Here is an 18,597-nt window from a genome sequence, read left to right as displayed (position 1 = left end):
GGCTGCCCTTGAGAAAGAAGTCGCCGAGTTGGCAAGTGCTTTTTTGTTTGAATTTCGCCGTCCCCTCGATCTAATATCGTCTTGTAGGAGCTCACGGCTGGACGAATATGAATGCAAGGGCGCACTTTACAGGGTCTCGTTTGTGTATGATCGCAGCCAGGTAATGTACATGTCTCTTGTTACACGTCTTAGTTCTCCCGAGCGCGTACTCACTCCATCTGTAGCTCTCCTACGATCATTGCCTCCACAATGTCGCCGGCTTTCAAACTATCGGGTCCATCCCCCTGTTTTGCTGGTAGGGCGACGAAGCCATTCGCTCCGCTGAGGCTAGCCACCCTGCTAGAGCGCTGCCCACCTGTACTGTAAGCCTTTAATCCCGTAGGACTTGCTTTGATGATGACACGATGGTACTCTGGTCGGGGATCCAGGCGCATTGGGTCTTGTATCTATAGACATGTAATACTTATGTTATGATCCCTGTAATCACCGACGGACGGAATCCTTACCTGGACACGTATTCTGGGCAGTTGGCAACGTTCGGCCGGCCATCCGCCCAGGCGGCGCAGCGCAGGAACCACGAATACATGGAATGTTACCAAGGCGGATGCGGGGTTTCCCGGTAGGGCGAATACTGGTATGTTCTCGCCGTTGGGCGAGGGGATCGTCGCGAACGTGGTCGGCTTGCCGGGCTTGACTTTGACACGCCCAAAATGTATCATGCCATCGAGGTGGCGTTCGATGACCGGCTTGAGCAAATCGCTTGCGCCCATTGAGGTCCCGCCTGTAGTGACAATCAAGTCTGCGCTTGCCAACCCGCTCTTGAGAGTAGCTATGTGGGTCTCAAGGCTTGTGAGACGACCGTCAGCATGATCAGAGGATAGAAATGCCACACAAAGGACCCAACTCGTCTGGTACAATCTTGAGATCGCGCACTTCATAGCCCATGCCCTCGAGCGCGGCTTGCAAAGACGGCCGGTTGGTATCCCAAATGCCGCCCCAGCCGTCACCCTCCATGGGACGTGGGTCCTGCAAGTCGAGCAGTTCGTTTCCCGTGCTCAGCACAGCTACGACGGGCTTCCTGTGCACCCACGCCTGCCAACTCGAGGTAAGCGCATGCGCCTCACACGCTGGCACAGACCCGGTCGCACCTTCGCGCTCCCCACGAAGGCCAGCGTGCCGATCTCCCCGCCCGCACTATGGACGACCTGGCCTCTCTCGAGCACGAGGTCGCCCTTGCGCGTGTCGCTGCCCGGCGCGCGCACGTTCTCCCCCGCGGGGATCTGCGCAAGCGTCTCGACCTCGCGCTCCTCGACGTCCGCGCCGTCCGCGCCCTGCACCGTGCTGTGCAGGCGCGTGTCCTCGACCATGATGATGGTGTCTGCGCCTGCGGGGAGCGGCCCGCCTGTGTTGATGCGGAAGATGCTGCCCGCGGGTAGCGGGTCCGCGAGGTCGTGCGTGCGCGGAGTGAGCACTTTGTAGACGCCTGGCGGGTCCGTGGCTGGGTGGGGGGCGCGGTCAGGTCACGAAGCCTGGGGTCAGGGACGTAGGTCTCACAGCGAAGCGCGTACCCATCGACGCTGGTGGTCTGAGTCGATGGCACGTCCTGCGGCGCGTATACGTCCTCGGCCAGGACATGGCCTCGGAGTTGTGGGTTGACCTCCAGATTCCGGAACTGTTAGGCGGAGAACGTTAAGACGTGAGGGGTGCGTACGGGCAGCTCAATAGCAGGTAACGGTTTGACCTCCGTCAAGACGGATGTCAATGCCTCGTCTACCGATACCAGTGGATATGGAGACTCCCTCAATCGACTTGTGACTGAGGGCGAGGCCATTATTATTGAAAATACGCATTTTACTCTACTCTCAACATACCTGGGAGAGAAGGGTCGTGCGATAGAACGGTCCTCGGCTGGGGGGCATGGTGGTGGTGATGATGGTGGTGATGGTGGGCATGCGCATGGGAATGATGCTCGGACGTAGAGGATGTCCCCCCGGCGTGCAGCTGGCGGCTGGACGCGCCCTTGACGAGCTCCAAAGCGTGTTCGACGACGCCGCCAGAGAGCAACGCCTCCAGGTTTTCTCGGACGGCCTTCACGCTCCCGGGAAGCGTGATCACGAGTGTGTTTCCAACTGTGCCCGCGACAGGACGCGAAAGCGCGGCGAGCGGCGTCTTTTGGAGAGATGAGGCAAGGAGGAGATGCACGAGTCCTGGGGCATCGCGCTCGATAAGCGGTCGTAATGCCTGCGGGATGTACGTCTGTGGTCAGTACCTGGGCGTAGAACGTACTCAATGTGCACGAAGCGACTGCAGCAGATAGGTTCCAACGCGGTATACGGATTCTTCACGGGAGACGGCAAGAAAGATACATCGCACTCCGTGGTTGGCGCATCGCAGACAACGGGAGCTTGCTGACGCCGCCACCGCTGTGTGTCCCTGCCCCTTCCCGCTGCAAGTCGCACCTGGATCCACGCATATAGTCTACCCGCGCAAATGCACACTGGGCTCGCTCTCGAGTAAATTACGCCGGAGAGGAGAATCTACCAGGCAGATCGGCTGCTGCTCTTACATACAGCTGGCCGTACCTCGCGTGGTGTCTGCCTCGAGTACGTACTCGATGCCCTCGAAGCCATCGCATCGCATCATGATCGACGACTCCCGCATGTGCAGGCACGGTGCAGCGATCGATCGACCGACGACTGGACTGCCCGCGTTGGAGGAAGAACGACGCTGCAGCGGCACAGCGGCAACGTGGTAGCGCAACCCCCCTTGGCATCTAGAAGGCACTGAGGCCACTAGGGCGGGGACGCGGGGAGGGACGCACCTCGGGCGTTCTGTCGCGCACCCCGAACCCCGTCCCGCCGGTGGTGAGGACCCAGTCGACGTCCCCCTGCGCGCACCACGCGCGCACGGTCTCGCGGATGCGCGTTTCGTCATCGGGCACGATCAGCAGGTGCCTGCAGTCGTACCCGGCCGCGGAGAGGATCTCCCTGATCGTCGGGCCAGATTTGTCTGCGGCGGCATCTGCGGAGGCTGTATCGCTCACTAGAAGCCATTGCATGTGCATTGTGAGCGCGGCTAGTGTGGGAGGCAGAGACAATGTAACCGACCTGTGAGGATGGCGACTCTGGTTGCGGTCATGGCTCTGGTCAATGGAGGAAATGGAAATGCCGACTACTGCCTTTTGCGTACGGGCGATAGACGCAGGTCTATGAACAGCGCGAAGCAGCTCATTGAATTCGAGTTTGCCCTTTCCCTCGCCCACTTGCGCCTTCCGCCCACACCGCGCTGTCGCGCCCGAGCTCTTGCTGGTGTTTGCCATCCCTTCATCCGTTCGTCCGACGAGCGGTACCTCACAATGCCGCGAGGTCCTGCTTCGCACCTTCGAATAAATACCTCCGCGAACCGCTTCAGGCCCAGCGCGCGATAGATGGCTGCTCACGTTATGCTGGCGCTCCACGCCCCGCTGCAGACGGCCGAGACCGCGCCATTCATTCCATTCCAAACGTAACGAAGTGTAAAGCCTAATTCCGCGTCGCGACACGACGCGTGTCATCAGAGCAGCAGCAGAGAAGCCCATCAGGCAGGCCCGCGGCCTTCCTCTCCATGCTCCCACTGTCCCAGCGCCGCCGTGCAGGCTCGGACAGAACATGTGGGACGTGCGCTGCCGTGCTCCGGTGCTCACGCCCAGGTACGCGGGCGATAGTCGCGCGCGGGCAGGGGCGCATATGGGAACCGGCTGCAACGCAGACCCGGCGGACGTTGTTCTGGGGTGATCACCAGACAGGCGTCCGCTCGCCAGGGATGATGCGAAGCCGCATAAGCGAGCGGGCGACAGACACGGTGCAGCGTGCAGCGGCCGCGGCCGTGCCCCGCGCCTGCGCACCGCGTTCTGGGTCCCCCACCCCCTGTTCCAATTTGCACCGGGCAGCGAAATGGTCGCGAGCCTCTCGCGTCCGGGCGTCCACCCGACCCGGCTCCTCTGTTTTCTCTTCCAGGGTGGCGCCGATCGCTCAGCAGCCCCGGCATATATAGCCTCGCTCCACGTCCGCCGTCCCTCGCTCCGGGCTCCATCTCGTGGTCGACGCTATTATTCTCTCTTGCCTCTCCAGCCCCCCTTTCGCCCGTGTGCTACGACCATGTCGCCGCCTTCGACGCTGCCCGAGTGCTGGGGTCACCGTGGAGTGAGTCATCCCGGAAATATCTTTGCGACGTGTCGTCGCTGACGGGGCTCGCGCGCGCGCGCCAGGCTTCTGCAGCGTTTCCCGAGAACACGCTGGCGAGTTTTGAGAAAGCTATCCGCGATGGCGCCGAGGGCATCGAGAGCGGTATTTTCTCCTACAAGCCGTGTGCCCGATTGCAGCCCGTAACCCTCGTGAGCAGACGTCCACGTCTCCATAGATGACGTGGTGGTTATGTTTCACGACCCGGGTACGTCCCGTTCTCTCATTTCTTATTCGTAACCTCACATAAATGGTGTTCAGCCCTGGACCGGACGACGGATGGCAAAGGTGAAATTATGCTTTGTGCTGCTCCGTACTGCGTTGCTGAAACGTCGTCACACCGCAGGCCTTATTAGGGAGCAGATGTGGTACGGCGAAAATGGAATGGAACGCTTGAGGACCGTGAAGGAGCCCAAGCAGGCCATCCCAACATTTGCCGAGACCATTGCTCTCCTGATGGAGGTCAGTTAGTGCACGCACGTGTGAAATTCAGGACGCATCGGTGCTGAACGCGTCTTTCTAGCCGGAGAACCGCCACGTCAAGTTTAACGTCGATGTGAAGGTCCAGAACGACCCGGCCCGGCTGTTCAAGCTCATGCACGCCATCATTTCTGCTCAGCCGGACTGGGAGACGACGCTCGCGCCGCGCATCCTGCTCGGGCTGTGGCACACCGCGTTCATCGCACACGCGAAGGCTCATTTGCCGTACTGCCGGCGCTCGTACATCGGGAACAGCATCGAGATCGCACGCAAGTACTTCTGGGACCACTGCGAGGTGTTCTCGCTCAAGTTCGCGGTGCTCACGACGGCGGATGGGGAGAAGTGAGTGGCGAACGTGCGCGGCGCGGCGTGCGTGGTGGTGGCTGACCTGACGGCTGTAGGTTCAGGCGGGAGTGCAAGACCGCGGGGAAGAAAATCATGGTGTGGACGGTGAACGAGCCGGTGCAGATGGTTGAGGTGCGCATGCGCGTCCGCACGTTCATTTTCGGTCACTCATGCCTATGGCGGGGTCATTAATAGGCTGTAAGATGGGGCGTGGATGTGATCATCACTGACGTCACGCAGAAATGGCTTGATTTGCGGGGCGCTCTGCGCGGTGTGTATTCTTGTGTCGCGCGCCTCTGCTATCAGTGTGCTGACGCTGCCGCCCCTGCAGTGGACTACGACAAGATTGCGGCGCGGCATGGGCGCACGTTCCTGTGGACCAAGTGGGAGTACTGGCCGCCGGCGCGGATCCTGGATACGTGGTCGAACAGCAAGGAGGTGGAGGCGTTTGCGGGGCCGTTCATGCAGGAGATCACGTTCCCGCGCGTATCGGCGTCTGCATGAGCGTCGGGTGGCGGTTGCCGTGCTTTCTCCTTTCACGTTTCTTACAGCTCAGACATTTTAGACACTCGTAATGCGATAGATATGATTTCAGAGACTCGACTTGCGTTTGTGTGCTTGGGTACGGGTTGGGGTTCACTTCCTCGTTGTCGGATTGGCTGTCTTGTGCTGAGGACGAATTGAACGCACTTGTTTTTCAGTTGCCATCATGGGATGCGTTTGAATTTGAAGAAGTCTAAAGATCTGAACCTTGAGTAGGCGCCATTCTCTCGTTCGATCTGAAGCGTGCTGGTGCACTTCTGATGCTCTGGTATGCGACCTGCTCTTTCCCTCGACGACGATGCTCTTATCGTGGGTCTGGAAAGAGGAAAGAGGCTCAACCCAGCTGCGGCCGACGATGCGGGCGCCTAAAGCGGGAGCCAAACAGGAGGCAACAGACGATAGGCGTGCGCTGAGGGGACGGTGGGGGCGACAGGCGGGCGCTGGGAGAGTCTGTCATGGTCGCCTGAATTTGCTCCCCATCTCAATCTCTCATCCGCTCCTTCCCAAGCCCGGCCCCGCCTCTGACTCGCCCTCGCCTGCGTCTGCGGCGTTGGCGCGCCATGTCTACCCACTCTCCCCCGCGCCGCGGTCGTCACCGCAAACGTCTTTCTGCCCTCCGCCTCTCGTCCGACACGACCGTCTCTACTCTCCCTGCCTACACCCCTCCGCCCTGGTCCAAGGGTCGCGACTTCCCGCCCGACGGCGACCTCTCCGACAGGCCGCCAGACTACCCCGACAGCGCAGAGGAGGGCGACGCAGACACCGACTCGGACGACCCTCGCTCCGCGCCGTACTACCCGCCGCCACTGCCGCTCTCGCCCTCCCGCCGTCTGTACCGGACACAGTCCACACGCACACATAGGCGTCAGCCGAGCGCAGCTGCCGATCCTTATCTGGACTCCCTATTGGCCCGTAGCGTGCACGCCCTCGAAATGTCAAATGCTCTTCTCCAGTCATCCATGTCCACGCAGAGCAGTCTATCTGCAGTCCTCGCCGCCGACTCTCCTGTCGACCGCACCCTCGAGGCCCGCGCCCACATGCTGTCCACACGTATTGCTGGCAACCGCGACCTCCACGAAACCTGGGTCGACGACCTGGACGAGATCTCCCGCAGCGTCGAGGATCTCGTCGGGGAGGACGGGGACACCGCAGAGCTCCAGCCGCTTCCAGACGAGGACTTCGTGAGTCAGAGTCTCCCTGTGTCCGGCTTTGCAGACCGCATGCAGCGGCGGGGGCACCTCCGACGCCCGTCCCTCGACCTGCGCATCGCCAGCACGCCTCAGCTGCAGTACAGCAATCACGATCGGAGTCATTTTGTGGCCCCGGCACCGCGCGCGCTCACCATGTACGTCGACTCCACTGACGATCCGGACTCGATCACGCTGCCCCCCACCCTCGGCCTGCGCACCTCGCATCTCCCGCCTACGCCGCTGCCGTCACAGACATTCTCTGACCCCGGCCCAGAGGCTCCGGCGGATACGAACAAGCGGCTGGTTGATGTGCTGTCGTCCTATGTCAGTCGCTCCCCGCCGCGTCCGTCGACGTCCGTATCGTCCTCCCCACGTAAATCGTCTAGCCTGTCCACCCGCAGTGGCAGGAGCTCCAGTACGTCGTCCCACACTGTCCGACATGTGCGACCATCCCCGCCTGTGAAGCCGCCATCCGCATCCCCCTCTGATGCTCGGTCGCGCTCGCTTACGCCCATGCGCAATTTGTCCCCCGCGCTCCCGTCTCGCCCTATGACACCTCCCATCGAGGAGCTATCCACTTCGTCCGAATCATCCTCGTCCGGCACCATGCATGTCGACCGCACAGTCGAGTCCCTGCGCAATATTCTCGATCGTCAGCCTCCGCCTCCACCAAAGCCGACGTCACCGCGGCCCGCATTCCTCTCTCCGCCGTCAGTCGCGCCCGTTGCTGGCACTTCCACAGCGACCGCGTCCATCTCGCGTATGTTCACGAAGGCGCGACACTCATCGTCGACGCGTCCACCGTCGCCCCCGCGGCAGTCTGTGCTCAAGCACCGCTCCGCGCCGCCGACGCCGAATCCTTCCTCCACCCCAACACCAAACTCGACACCCGCCCCCTCCGCGCCGCCGACGCCCACGCTGCTCGGCATCCCGGGGGCGTTCGGCTTCACGCGCTCGCGCACCAGCAGCGCAGCGTCGTCGGGGTGCTCGACGCCCACGCCCAAGCGCATCTCGTTCGCCGAGCTGCCCGAGCCGCACGTGGGCGCGTCGTCGTCGAAGCTGCGCGACAAAAAGGCCGGCGCGCGGGACGGAGGCGGAAAGGCGCGGCGGCGGAGGGGCAGGGGCGCGCAGGGCAGGGGCAAGGAGGAGGACGAGGGCGGCGGGTGGTGGACGGGCTGGCTGCTGGGTGCCGCGGGGACGGGGAGCGGGAGCGGGCTGAGCCTGAGCGCGTCCCGGGAGGAGCGTGTGCCTGGGGGCCTTGGCTCGAGCTGGAGTGTGCGGCCGGGGTACGGCGGGAGCCTGGAGGAGTGGGGGGCATAGCCGGGTGCTGCGTGCGGACGGCCACGCTGGTACGTGCTCTGACGCTGTGCGTGTGCGTTGAGCTGACGAAGGCCCCGTCCGTGCAGGTTGACTAAATTATCACTTACACACTAACACACCCGTGACGATCGTTATGCGCGCGACGAACAGTTCTCTCTTGTCTTTTGCTTTCTAGCCCTGCGTTCTCGCCTACAGGATCTCTTGCAATCACTCGGTATCTCTTTCTGCGTATGTACGCTCAGCCCCGCCACGGATCTTGCATACACTGCATCCCAGGCATACAGCTAGCCCTCATTGTCCCTCCCTGTATATCCCCATCGTGCTTCACTCCGATACCATGTATCCGTAGTTCATCGCTAGTGTGGATCACTGAACCATGGATATGCTTCCCTGCTAGAGTGCCCCAGTGTGCCAGTGTGATTGCGGCGGAAACACATCGTGAAATTAGCCAGGCCCACCGGCGACACAACACGTACACGATACTTTTGGACTACACGCTACAGCACAACGAAACCTGACCCAACCCAGGACATTAGATCACAAGCTCCTCCACCTGGTACACGCCGAGCGACATCTGGTTCTGCTCGTGCAGCGTTTTCTTCCGGCGGCGCCAGTCGACGCGCGTGTCGACCTTGGACGCGCCGTGCGCGCCGTCGTGCACGGCGCGCGCGTGTGCGGCGGCGAACGGCTGCAGCGGCCCCGCGAGCGCCTGCAGCTCGGAGAGCAGCGCCAGCTCGGGCTGCAGGTGCGCGAGGAGCGTGCGGAGGAGCGCGTGTGCGGGCGGGTGCGCGAGGAGCGCGAGGAAGGACGCGTCGATGACGGCCTGCGTGAAGCCGAGGATCTGGGCGCGCGGCACGTCAGGCACTGCAGAGACAGAGATAGAGACAGTGAGGGCGAAGAGGGGGCACTGACCTTGTCCAGCGGGGGCATGTCCGCGCCCGCGCCCGCTTCGTCGTACAGGGGGACGGGCACGCCGTGCGCGTCCTTCGCCACGTGGTCCGGGAGCAGCTTGACGCCCGCCTGGCCCCAGCGCGCGATCCACGCGTCGAGCACGGCCAGCACGCACACGACGTCCTCGGCTGCGGGCAGGCTCTGGTGCAGCGCGACCTTGAGCGCGGAGGGCGCCGTCGGGTAGGTCGCGCATTGCGCGAGGAAGGACGCGAGGGCGGGGGGCGTCGCGGGGGCGTCGACCTGCATGGCGTCCTCGTCGGGGGCCGCGAGGCGGTGGTGGGAGACCACGCTTGCGAGGAGGACGGCGAGGTCTGGTTCTGGGAGGTCGGAGACGGTGTCGATGGCGAGGACGATGGATTGCTACGGTTGAAACCTCCATGTCAGGAAATGACTAGGACCCAGGTCGACTAGCCGACTCACCCAGTCCTGGCGGGCCAGCAAGGCGGGCAACAGCCCTCCCTCAACCATTCCGTTGCTCACTGCTCGTCTCTCCAACAGAGACCTCACGACCTTTGGTGCATGGGGGGCAGGCACGCCCGTACTGCCAGAAGAGACGCCGGTAAGCACAATGTCCAACACCTGCTTCACGAACAGGTGACCGAGCCGCGGCTTCGACTGTTCCCCGTTGGTTGCGTCGGCAGGAGGCTGCGCCGCCCCCTCATGTCCCCTCACCCACTCGTCGAAAAGCTTCTCTACGACTTCGATTTGCTTCTTTTCCGTAGCAGGACGCATGGAATTGAGCAGCTTTGTCTGTTGACCATCGATGTCGGATCTCAACACTTGCTTCCCGGACTTCGGCGACTGCTGTTTCACCCACTTCGCGCCGGCAGAGGCGCGCCCTAGAGCGTTGGCTATTGTGGATGTGGCGGGAACAGTGTACGGGACCACGAGAACACTCGTGCGCAGGGGGTTGCCGCTGGTGTCGACTACGCCAAGCGTAGCAGTGTCAGCCTCTGGCGAAAGAACGAGTAGCGCATGTCCCGGTGACTGATGTACGAGCGAGAGGGTTATTCCGCGCTGTTTTGTCCGACCGAGCGTAGAAGGCATGGCGGAGTGTTGCTCGGCAAGGAGCACCCCGTACTGCAGATCCCAGAGGAGGAAAACTAGCTCTGGGCCGGTGCCAGGTACATTGGCGATTCCGGCGAGGAGGACATGGGAGGATGTGAGTGCGAGCAGAGCATGCTCGCGATGGCGCGGATTTGAGGAAGCAGGAGCATACGAAGCGGCAAACGACAGCGTGGTGAGATGTAGAGGTTCGGTAGGTACCGCGAGTGTAAATGTATGTGATGAGCCTTCAGGCTCATTCGAAAGGCGGAACGAGTGCCAAGTGCCAGAGTGCGCTGTGTAAATGTCAATTCCTGAAACATAAAAGGGAACGAAACAGGGACATACTGAGGACGCTGATGAAACCAGATGCGCCTGCGGAGACATCAATAACATCCTATAGACTAATTTCAGAGGGTGGCTGGTCTAGAAGATCTGCATTGCGACTCACAGGTCCGCCGACGGGGACTGGGCATGCTCCTACTTTCTGGACACGACCATCCTGGTCAATTGAAGCCACGCTGATTGACAATCCTTCATCCTTCCGCAGGAATGAAACCACAAGGACGCCCTGGCTTGGTAGTTCTCGATTTGAGACGAACGAGTATGATGACCGGGGAAAGACGAAATGTCGAAAAAGAGTGACCGTCTCGTCAAAATCTAGTGCATCGAACGTGGAGTGCATGTTAAGATCTTGATCTGCAACGCCAAGGGCCCCTCTTGCATCCACGAGCAGCAAATAGCCAGGAAGTTCGTCCGGGACGTGAATGTGTGAGATGGGACGGGGCATCTAGCCGTTCAATATCAGCCCAACAACCAACCAAAATGGAGAATATTGAGGACTCACTACTGCGGTTCGTTTTTTCGCCGACATATCTCTCGACATTACGCCCCCGGACAGTTGTTCCTCCCATACCCACACTGTCCGTCCCCTGTCCTCCTTGTCGATGTCCGGAGAAGACTCGACGACTGCATACGTCGTGCACGTCCGTAAGCCTTCGGAAGTGGATATTCGAGTGACTGGAGGACAAGAGAACGTCGTCGAAGGGCCGAGCGTATGCGAGATGGCTGGATGGAGAGTGGCAAGCTAAAAAGCAAGACAGAGTCAGCAATTCCGGTACAGCCGGAGGCATTCTGGTTGCGATCGCTTGTGATTGAAGCGAGAGAACTCCCATATTGTGTCTTCTATATACGAGATCCAGATAGAATGCGCACTCACGTCAAGGACATGCACACCGTCTCCCTGTATGCCTGCGGTGACCAGGGCGTCACTCTTTTCGCTGGTGGTGGCATACCTGTGTGCAATTAAAACATGCTCGGGTGTTTGTGCTGCTGAAGAGGAGCTAGCCTGACGTGTGGTACGAGCAGGGAGAGTATAACTCGAGAGGAGAAACGGGTCGCTAATGCTCGCACTCATGAGATCAGTGTTCAGCGGCAGAAAAATACATTTCATCAGTGTTATGGCTGGTTCTAAGTTAGGGTTAGGGGCAATCCTGGCGGCAACCTATGTACCATTACTGTATTTACGTCCCAGAATCAGTTTGCAGAGATTCGTAGGCCATCATGATGCAAGTTTTAAACTCTGCATCGTCAAAGTTAGACATAGATTGGCCTTTCCGGTTTGAAGCAGTTGTCGGGCAGTAGCCAAGTCGGCATCTCGCACTCGCAGAACAGGTAACAGGGAAAGCAAACCAGACACCGCACGATTCTTCTCGGCTGGCGAGACAGACATCATGAGAGCTTGGAGACGTCCAGCTTCACTTTGCAAAGCATCTGCGGGGACATCACATGACTGCAGGGAATTGTGCGCATGTCCAAACTCACCAATCTGATCCAGTAGCATGTTATAGTCCCGAATGTCTCGTGTTTCATCCATAGGGCAGTCGGTCAGTGCGAGCGCTTCAGGTATCACTCTCGAGCACTCCTCTTCATGCTTGAGAAATCCTTGTACGATTGCAGGGGCAGTGGTTGAAAGCTAAGAACGATTGGGCGACTCAGCCACAACGTGTCGGTCAGATTCTATAACGACTGACTGCAGCATCCGATAGCTCATCATAGAACAGCAGCAGTCGCTCTGCCTCGAGACGGATGCGGGCGTCCGCTATGCCTGCTTCCTCAGCGGTGAGCTTTTCTGAGACCTTCTCGAGAGCGGTAGCTGCTGTTCGTCTCGAGTAGTCTAAATGAGCTTCTAGAGTGGACCTCATAAAATCCCATGATTGCGTTTGTGCAGCGACCTGCAATGTGTCAGATGTGGATGCAGGGGCAGCGGGACGAACAGCAGGACGCGACTACAGGAGACGTTCAGCAATTGTAACGAACACTTCAAGACAACGCTCACCGCATTGGTTACTGGTTTATGGCGGGAAGACGATGCACTCAGACCGGATGGTGGGTTGCCTCTCATAGCGTCCTGTACATTGCCGTCACTACGCGACGTGCTCGGTCCCGTAGGTACACTCCCCGTCTGGCTGACGGGGGCCCTAAGAGCTGCGCCATGCTTGCGTCCACCGCTCCTTTCCCCATTAGCTGGCGCATCCGTGGGGCGACCATTGCTGGGTGGCTTGAGCTGAATGGGGGCCTGCTTGCGTTCCAGCGCTGGTACACTTGCTGTGGCCCGCGCAGTAGACGCGGTCGGATTGGCATACCGAGGCTGCACAACCTTGCCTTGGGATGTTCAGACGAGCTTCTGTAGACTTGGCGCAGCATGCTCACCACGAGTAGGTGCTTTCTTGGGCTGCTCAGTGCGCGAAGAGGACGCGTGTAGAGTGGGAGGCATGGCTGGCGAGCAGTGGCGGATAAACGAGGCAAGGCGGGCGCTTCGAACTCTGATCGACTGTGATCTCTGCCAGTTTCTGCTGTAATCACGCGTCGGTGTCCGTACGTACGCTGGGCAGCAGCGTGCGCAGGCCCGTCCTCATCCCTCTCATTCTCTCTCCGCTCACGCACAACAACACATCGTGCGCGGCGTACACGTTGATAAACGACATGATGTCTCTTTTGGCCGGGATCGCCAAACCGCTTGCCTACGTTTCCCTCCCCGTCTTCGCTCTTCACACGCTCTCCAAGTCGTCCCCAATAGCTCGCTACTATGTCCGTCTTGCACTGTACCTATCAACATTGGGTGTGTGCTCGGCATGGGGCGTAGTTTGTGCTGTCGGCATGTCTCTCATCGGCCGCAGGCTCGACGTGTTCTTCGTCGTTGCGCGCAGCTTCTACGCGTTGGCAAGCCGCGCAGTAGACATCAAGTTGGTGGTCGAGGGTGCAGAATACTTGGACACTCACCCCGCTGTGCTTGTGGGAAACCACCAGAGTATGCTGGACATTTTGTATTTGGGAAGGTATGTGGTTTAGGCATCATTGACTGTGACCAGGGGTCTCATCTATTTCAGGATCTTTCCCCGACAAGCGTCGATCATCGCGAAGAAAGAGCTACAATGGTCCCCTTTGCTTGGCCAATTCATGTCCCTTTCGGGTGTCGTATGGATCGACAGAGGAAACAATGTCAAGGCCATCCGGTCACTGGCAGCAGCGGGAGAGACTATGCGTTCGAAGAATCTCTCGCTGTGGATATTCCCTGAAGGGACGCGCACGTTGCGCGAGCACTCGGATTTACTTCCCTTCAAGAAGGGAGCGTTCCATATCGCTGTGCAAGCTGGCGTACCGATCGTTCCTGTGGTCTGCGAAAACTACTGGAGGTTGTATAGGAAGGGAGTTTTCGAGGGCGGAACGCTGAAACTCAAAGGTACGTCGTGAACAGACAAACTCATTGCATTGACCCGGGCCGATTCACTGATCATTCTGCAGTTCTTCCTCCGGTATCGACTGAGGGCCTCACGTCGGCAGATGTACACGAGCTTGCGGAACGCGTGCATGCTCAGATGGTCGCTGCACTGCGCGAAATATCGGTACCAGCCGTTTCACCGACAGAGCCCGCCGATTCAAAGTCACCACAAACCACCTTGGACAACTCTGAGCAGCCAGCAGCCGATACTCTCCCGACCCAAGCAGGGTCTGTATTGCCCGTAGAGTTGGAGCCTGCGCAACCCTCGGAGTCCGTATCGGAGCTGGATTTGAGCACCCTCTCCCGTTCGGAAAGTCGTGCCTCAACGCAGGCATCAGAGGACACGTCGCCCGCCACTAGTAGCAGGCGCAGCGACAACGGGACAGAGACCGAGGAGGATGACGGGATGGTCCTGGTAGGGCGGCCGAAGTAGGGAGGGGGGTTTGCGATTGGGCTAACTACACTTGCATGTCTGTCAACTCACCCGGGAATTATTGGACTGTCATTCTCATCGTGCCCAGCTCGTCTGACGTACCGGTTTGTCTAAAATGGTACTGTTCCATTAACTTGTTAACTTCTGCTTCTGCCCGAGCTGATCCCGTCTACCCCCTTCAGTGAGCGGACACGATGGAGTCCAGAACCATCCCTGCGTCGTGCTTGGGCAAATCAAAGTGCATGCGAGGATCATGAAGCTGTATGGTCTCAACCATATCAACGACTGAATTGGTCTTCTCTGAATACAGCAACCTTGCAATTGTGCCTCTCGCGGTGCCGAATACATTCACCGAGCAGCCCCTCTCACAAGACCCATTGGTCCGACATTCTATGTATCTTACATCGTATTGCGTGCGTGGCTAGGCTTGATCTGTCTGTCTGCCTCGGAGGTGTCCGCGATCTCGTTCTGGCGTACATCTGGCTGGCAGTTCGGCTTGACCTCGGTGAGCGCACTTGAATCCAATGACAGGCTCTACTGCGCTGTGCCTAACAGACGATGTACGTGCTGTCATTCTCGCGATGGGTACGTCTCGAGCCTCAACAATTTGGCACAACTGGTGACCTTTGAATCACCAACAGATCGGCGTATGCCCTGAGGTCCGACTGATGTATGGAAGAGCGTAGCTTATGCGTCCGCGGAACATCGTGCAGGCATGCAGCAGAGCTAGAACAGGGTGCGGATAGTGCACCATCATGCCCACATTAGCAAGATCAGCGGTTTGGTCGCGCGGTCCTGACAAACCTCAGCGCACTTCATCCCGTACTAAGTTGTGAAGCAATTTCTATACTATGCCTTACCGGGCAGTCGGCAGACCCCAAGTTCAGTACCCCCTACCTGATTGGCTCAGGAGCCAAAATCATTGATCGGATTGTGAACATCCCGAGACAAAGTTCCAGGGAATCCTGCTCGCTGACTGGCGGTAGGTCACGCCTGCGGACCGCCCAGTATGGCCAGGGTAGAAATTCGCCTTCAACTTCATCGCTCATGCTGACGGCTTGTTGACGCAGGGTACATGTGGCTTCAACTCCATACGCGTCTTCCGGCCGGGACTCTCGCATATTAACTCGCATATGCGTAGTAAGGGACATCGGACCGCTGTGTCATGCACACACCAGCATCGCGAACCAGTACTAGTATGTGTAAAACATTCTACATCTGTGCATTGTCCGTGGATAATACATAATTTCAGGCACCTTCGACTCAGCGATAGAACCACAGGGCGAGGGTTCAGCGGCCTTCTGTTCGGCAACTACGAAGGGGGCAGAGAGTTCTTCAGATGACAGGCGCTCCGTTACTATCATACCACTTCGACCAAAGCGCCTCCAGGCGTTCGGGCGGGAACCGCTCCCGCACTTCTGCCGCCTTCTGCTTCAACTCACGGCCCACCGGGCCCCACTCTACTTTGGTTAGCTTATGGTCGCGCTTGACTATCTCGCCGTTCACCATGACGAGCTCTACGTCAGCATTCGTCGCGTGGAACGTAATGCCGGAAATGGGGTCGTTAATGCCAGCCAAATTGACGGAGTCCGTGTCGAACACGACGAGGTCGGCCTTTTTGCCAACTTCGATGGAGCCAATGATGTCCTGCATGTTCAGAGCCTCCGCACCACCAAGTGTGGCAAGTCGGAATGCATCTGCGCTGTGATGTTTGTTATTTCTAGGCGATACGAGCCCGTGCTTGTCGATTTCTTCGTGGGTGCGTCCTACGGGCGAATCAGCATGGGACTCGATCTTGGGTTATTATTATGACCATCACGCGCCTCGATCGAATTGCAATGCGAATCGCATTTGGGTGAAAATGTCACCACCGTTTATTGATAGGCAATCCTGGAGTGCAAGGAGTCAGCAACCATTCCGCGGCATTGACACGACGAAGAACAATTACCGCTCCCAGGCCGCACTTGACTCCTCTGCGGACAGCCTCCATCGCGACGGGTCTGCCGTGCGCCATGCCAAGCTCATCCACGGGTGTCGAAGCGATAGCACATCCATGCTCCTTCATTGCCTCCCACATCTCATCGTCAGGGTCCGTACGCTCAAATAGGCAGTTGCAGTGCGAGAACACGATGTCCGGTCCAAGCAGACCGGCATCCCGGAAAGTCAAGATTCGTGGAGCTGTGTGTCATGCAAGTGTCAATAGCGAGCTTAATATCAAGACCGTCCAGCATATTACCTTTCACAACATGGGCCGTAATAAGTGCCACAGGTATCTCTCGTGCAAATTCTATCGCTGCTTGGTGGACACTCACGGGTCCCATACCGACAAGATCGTATCTGCAAAGCGGTAAGTGAGAATCCACTTCTAGAAGACTTCTTGCTGCAACTTACGCAAGACCAAGCGTCACCCTACCGTCCGCAGTCAGCTTACCGCCGTCCTTGGTCCCCAATTCCCGCAGCATCTCCATCTGCCATTTCGCCGCTTCTCCATCGTTCGCCCACTCTAGCGTGGGGAAAACCTGGGTAGGGCCACTCTGGCGGGCGGGGCACCAGATAACTCTCGCCCCAGACTTAATTGTAGCCTCAAGGCATTTATTCGCGTGCTCGGGAGTAGTGGCTGCATGGAAGTGGTCCAGAAGTGTTGTCACTCCCGAATGGAGCGCATCGAGACATCCTGCGAGTTGGCCAATGTGGACCTCGTCTGCGGTCAAGGCCGATTGTATGTGCCTGCTCATACGGAAATAAGCCTGACATCACGCTAATTATGAGCGGTGAAATTAGGCTGACCAAGACATCTTCACCAAATACTCAGTCAGTAGCCAGCTGCACAGCACGCCGGGTCAGTCCTGTGTCAGGTCGTAGCGGACGGGTTACCCACTCGCACTGATCTCCTCGCAACACCGTCATGAAAATATGACTGAACCAAATTTAGTCGGTGGCGGTCAAGACGTCGACCCTATACATACCGGTGAGTGTCAATCATTCCTGGTGAGATCCATTTTCCCTCGCAGTCGATTACCTCGACTCCGGGGCCAGCGTTGATGTTCTCAGCGATCTGGGTGATGGTCGAGTCCTCGACGAGAATATCGGACTTGCAGCATTGTGGCTTGTCCGCCCCAGCAGTGAATGTTGCAATGATTCCGCCCTTGAGAAGGTAGGACATATTGGATGGTCTGTTCGTTCTGCTCTGTTGGCGGCCTATTTATAAAGACTACTGAGGCTGTCTTACTTCACCACGTTTACGCGGAGGAAGGTGGCCCGTGACTTCGACTAGGGAAGCAAGGGGTAGCATATGACATACTGGGTGCCTTCCCGCTGTTTGCCTTCCCGCAGAGACGCGTTTGCAGAATAGATTCGACCTCTAGATCTAGCCGGCAGATGTGACTGTTGCCGGGCTGTCAGACGCCGAAATGTCTGGATTGTCACGCTTGCATCGAAGGCATCCAGGCCAGATTAAGCGTTGCAGATATTGTTTTCGAGCTTCATTCGTTGGATCAAACACGATCGTTCTGCTTACCTCATTCATCCTCTGTTGGTAAAATCTACCCTCTGAGCTTTTTTCTTCGGCAACACGGTACGGACCGACATAACAGGTCTATTTCAGAGTTCAATTTGCATGTGCAAACCTGTGGGAAGAGATACACTATACCCATGATCAGTTCTCTCTCTCTAGATCCTCTATGCCCGTCTTGGCAGCGTGCGGGATGATATTGTCGTACCCATGCGTTTCAATCTCGCACCGCACCGCCGCTAACAGTGGAATGTTTCCCCCTTCCGCTCAACGGTCAGATTTGATAACGCATCATTCTGTCGATCTACCTAGCTTTGGTAAATACTCCTAGCAACTTTTGCGCGCACATCCGCCCTTCTGTACTTCACCAAATAAGCTATGCGTTATCAAATCTGTATCATAGACTTCATTAGAGCCGTACTATAGTTTACTAGCCCCTGATATATGACCAGGTCTGTAATGCCGCAATAACCAAACACTTCACTGCTCTCGAACTTATGTGGACACTTACATCCCCTATACCTGCTCTCAACTTGAATGAGAGCAAACGAACGACTCGTTGAGGAGTCCCTTCTTTCGAGCGATCCGCTCGGGGGCTGAACTTGTTCCTTTCTGACTCCGGTCGAGTGCGCCGTCACGACCATTGCTTTCTCGGGCGTGACGTCTTGCCGTCAGACTAAATCAGCACCGTGACAACGTGTTACCTCGCCATTTATAGGCCGGGGGCCATTTACTAGTAAAACATAGTGGGAAATAATAGGAAGCATAGATGTGGCGAC

General features: G+C 58.3%; 6 protein-coding genes across 6 annotated transcripts; 3 read left to right on the top strand and 3 right to left on the bottom strand.

Moving 5' to 3' along the window:
* Positions 1-112: 112 nt before the first annotated feature.
* Positions 113-3,138, bottom strand: POSPLADRAFT_1067146 (hypothetical protein; the record flags this gene model as incomplete). Its single annotated transcript, XM_024482149.1, has 9 exons — positions 113-446; positions 507-846; positions 905-1,092; positions 1,149-1,498; positions 1,555-1,657; positions 1,712-1,815; positions 1,872-2,241; positions 2,822-3,042; positions 3,108-3,138. 9 exons carry the CDS (start codon positions 3,136-3,138, stop codon positions 210-212), a joined length of 1,944 nt encoding a protein of 647 aa, XP_024336120.1. The 3' UTR covers positions 113-209.
* A 936-nt stretch (positions 3,139-4,074) lies between these two features.
* On the top strand, positions 4,075-5,743 carry POSPLADRAFT_1040968 (hypothetical protein). The gene is made up of 9 exons (XM_024477829.1): positions 4,075-4,181; positions 4,247-4,325; positions 4,381-4,428; positions 4,482-4,508; positions 4,567-4,682; positions 4,744-5,042; positions 5,102-5,177; positions 5,241-5,316; positions 5,377-5,743. The coding sequence occupies exons 1-9, from the start codon at positions 4,137-4,139 to the stop codon at positions 5,547-5,549; spliced, it is 939 nt and encodes a 312-aa protein (XP_024336119.1). The 5' UTR covers positions 4,075-4,136; the 3' UTR covers positions 5,550-5,743.
* Positions 5,744-6,148: 405 nt separating this feature from the next.
* Positions 6,149-8,479, top strand: POSPLADRAFT_1067144 (hypothetical protein; the record flags this gene model as incomplete). The annotated part of the gene is made up of 2 exons (XM_024482148.1): positions 6,149-8,127; positions 8,185-8,479. The coding sequence occupies one exon, from the start codon at positions 6,149-6,151 to the stop codon at positions 8,096-8,098; it is 1,950 nt and encodes a 649-aa protein (XP_024336118.1). The 3' UTR covers positions 8,099-8,127; positions 8,185-8,479.
* Positions 8,480-8,630: 151 nt separating this feature from the next.
* Positions 8,631-12,897, bottom strand: POSPLADRAFT_1075545 (hypothetical protein; the record flags this gene model as incomplete). Its single annotated transcript, XM_024482830.1, has 11 exons — positions 12,806-12,897; positions 12,432-12,757; positions 12,127-12,381; positions 11,918-12,068; positions 11,757-11,866; positions 10,941-11,180; positions 10,545-10,883; positions 10,442-10,490; positions 9,470-10,389; positions 9,011-9,409; positions 8,631-8,939 (listed from the first exon to the last, which is right to left on the bottom strand). The coding sequence occupies exons 1-11, from the start codon at positions 12,867-12,869 to the stop codon at positions 8,631-8,633; spliced, it is 3,162 nt and encodes a 1,053-aa protein (XP_024336117.1). The 5' UTR covers positions 12,870-12,897.
* Positions 12,898-12,939: 42 nt separating this feature from the next.
* On the top strand, positions 12,940-14,401 carry POSPLADRAFT_1067142 (hypothetical protein). The gene is made up of 3 exons (XM_024482147.1): positions 12,940-13,431; positions 13,483-13,835; positions 13,898-14,401. Exons 1-3 carry the CDS (start codon positions 13,079-13,081, stop codon positions 14,305-14,307), a joined length of 1,116 nt encoding a protein of 371 aa, XP_024336116.1. The 5' UTR covers positions 12,940-13,078; the 3' UTR covers positions 14,308-14,401.
* A 1,241-nt stretch (positions 14,402-15,642) lies between these two features.
* On the bottom strand, positions 15,643-17,470 carry POSPLADRAFT_1150755 (hypothetical protein; the record flags this gene model as incomplete). The annotated part of the gene is made up of 6 exons (XM_024486456.1): positions 15,643-16,073; positions 16,176-16,197; positions 16,256-16,485; positions 16,544-16,644; positions 16,699-17,037; positions 17,274-17,470. 6 exons carry the CDS (start codon positions 17,468-17,470, stop codon positions 15,643-15,645), a joined length of 1,320 nt encoding a protein of 439 aa, XP_024336115.1.
* Positions 17,471-18,597: the final 1,127 nt, after the last annotated feature.

This window comes from Postia placenta (assembly GCF_002117355.1).
Source record: "Postia placenta MAD-698-R-SB12 unplaced genomic scaffold POSPLAscaffold_12, whole genome shotgun sequence".
NCBI classification, from domain to species: Eukaryota; Fungi; Basidiomycota; class Agaricomycetes; order Polyporales; family Adustoporiaceae; genus Rhodonia; species Rhodonia placenta.
Note: the sequence above shows the minus strand (reverse complement) of the source record. Positions and strands in the feature narration are given on the sequence as shown.

What these genes read in the sequence shown, in the direction of transcription:
- POSPLADRAFT_1040968 (XM_024477829.1), top strand. Translation starts at nt 4,137, where the DNA reads ATGTCGCCGCCTTCGACGCTGCCCGAGTGCTGGGGTCACCGTGGA. An exon ending in AGTGCTGGGGTCACCGTGGA is followed by an intron (nt 4,182 to 4,246) that starts GTGAGTCATCCC and finishes CGCGCGCGCCAG; the next exon opens with GCTTCTGCAGCGTTTCCCGA. An exon ending in ACGACGGCGGATGGGGAGAA is followed by an intron (nt 5,043 to 5,101) that starts GTGAGTGGCGAA and finishes TGACGGCTGTAG; the next exon opens with GTTCAGGCGGGAGTGCAAGA.
- POSPLADRAFT_1067142 (XM_024482147.1), top strand. Translation starts at nt 13,079, where the DNA reads ATGATGTCTCTTTTGGCCGGGATCGCCAAACCGCTTGCCTACGTTTCC. An exon ending in GACATTTTGTATTTGGGAAG is followed by an intron (nt 13,432 to 13,482) that starts GTATGTGGTTTA and finishes CATCTATTTCAG; the next exon opens with GATCTTTCCCCGACAAGCGT. An exon ending in CGGAACGCTGAAACTCAAAG is followed by an intron (nt 13,836 to 13,897) that starts GTACGTCGTGAA and finishes ATCATTCTGCAG; the next exon opens with TTCTTCCTCCGGTATCGACT.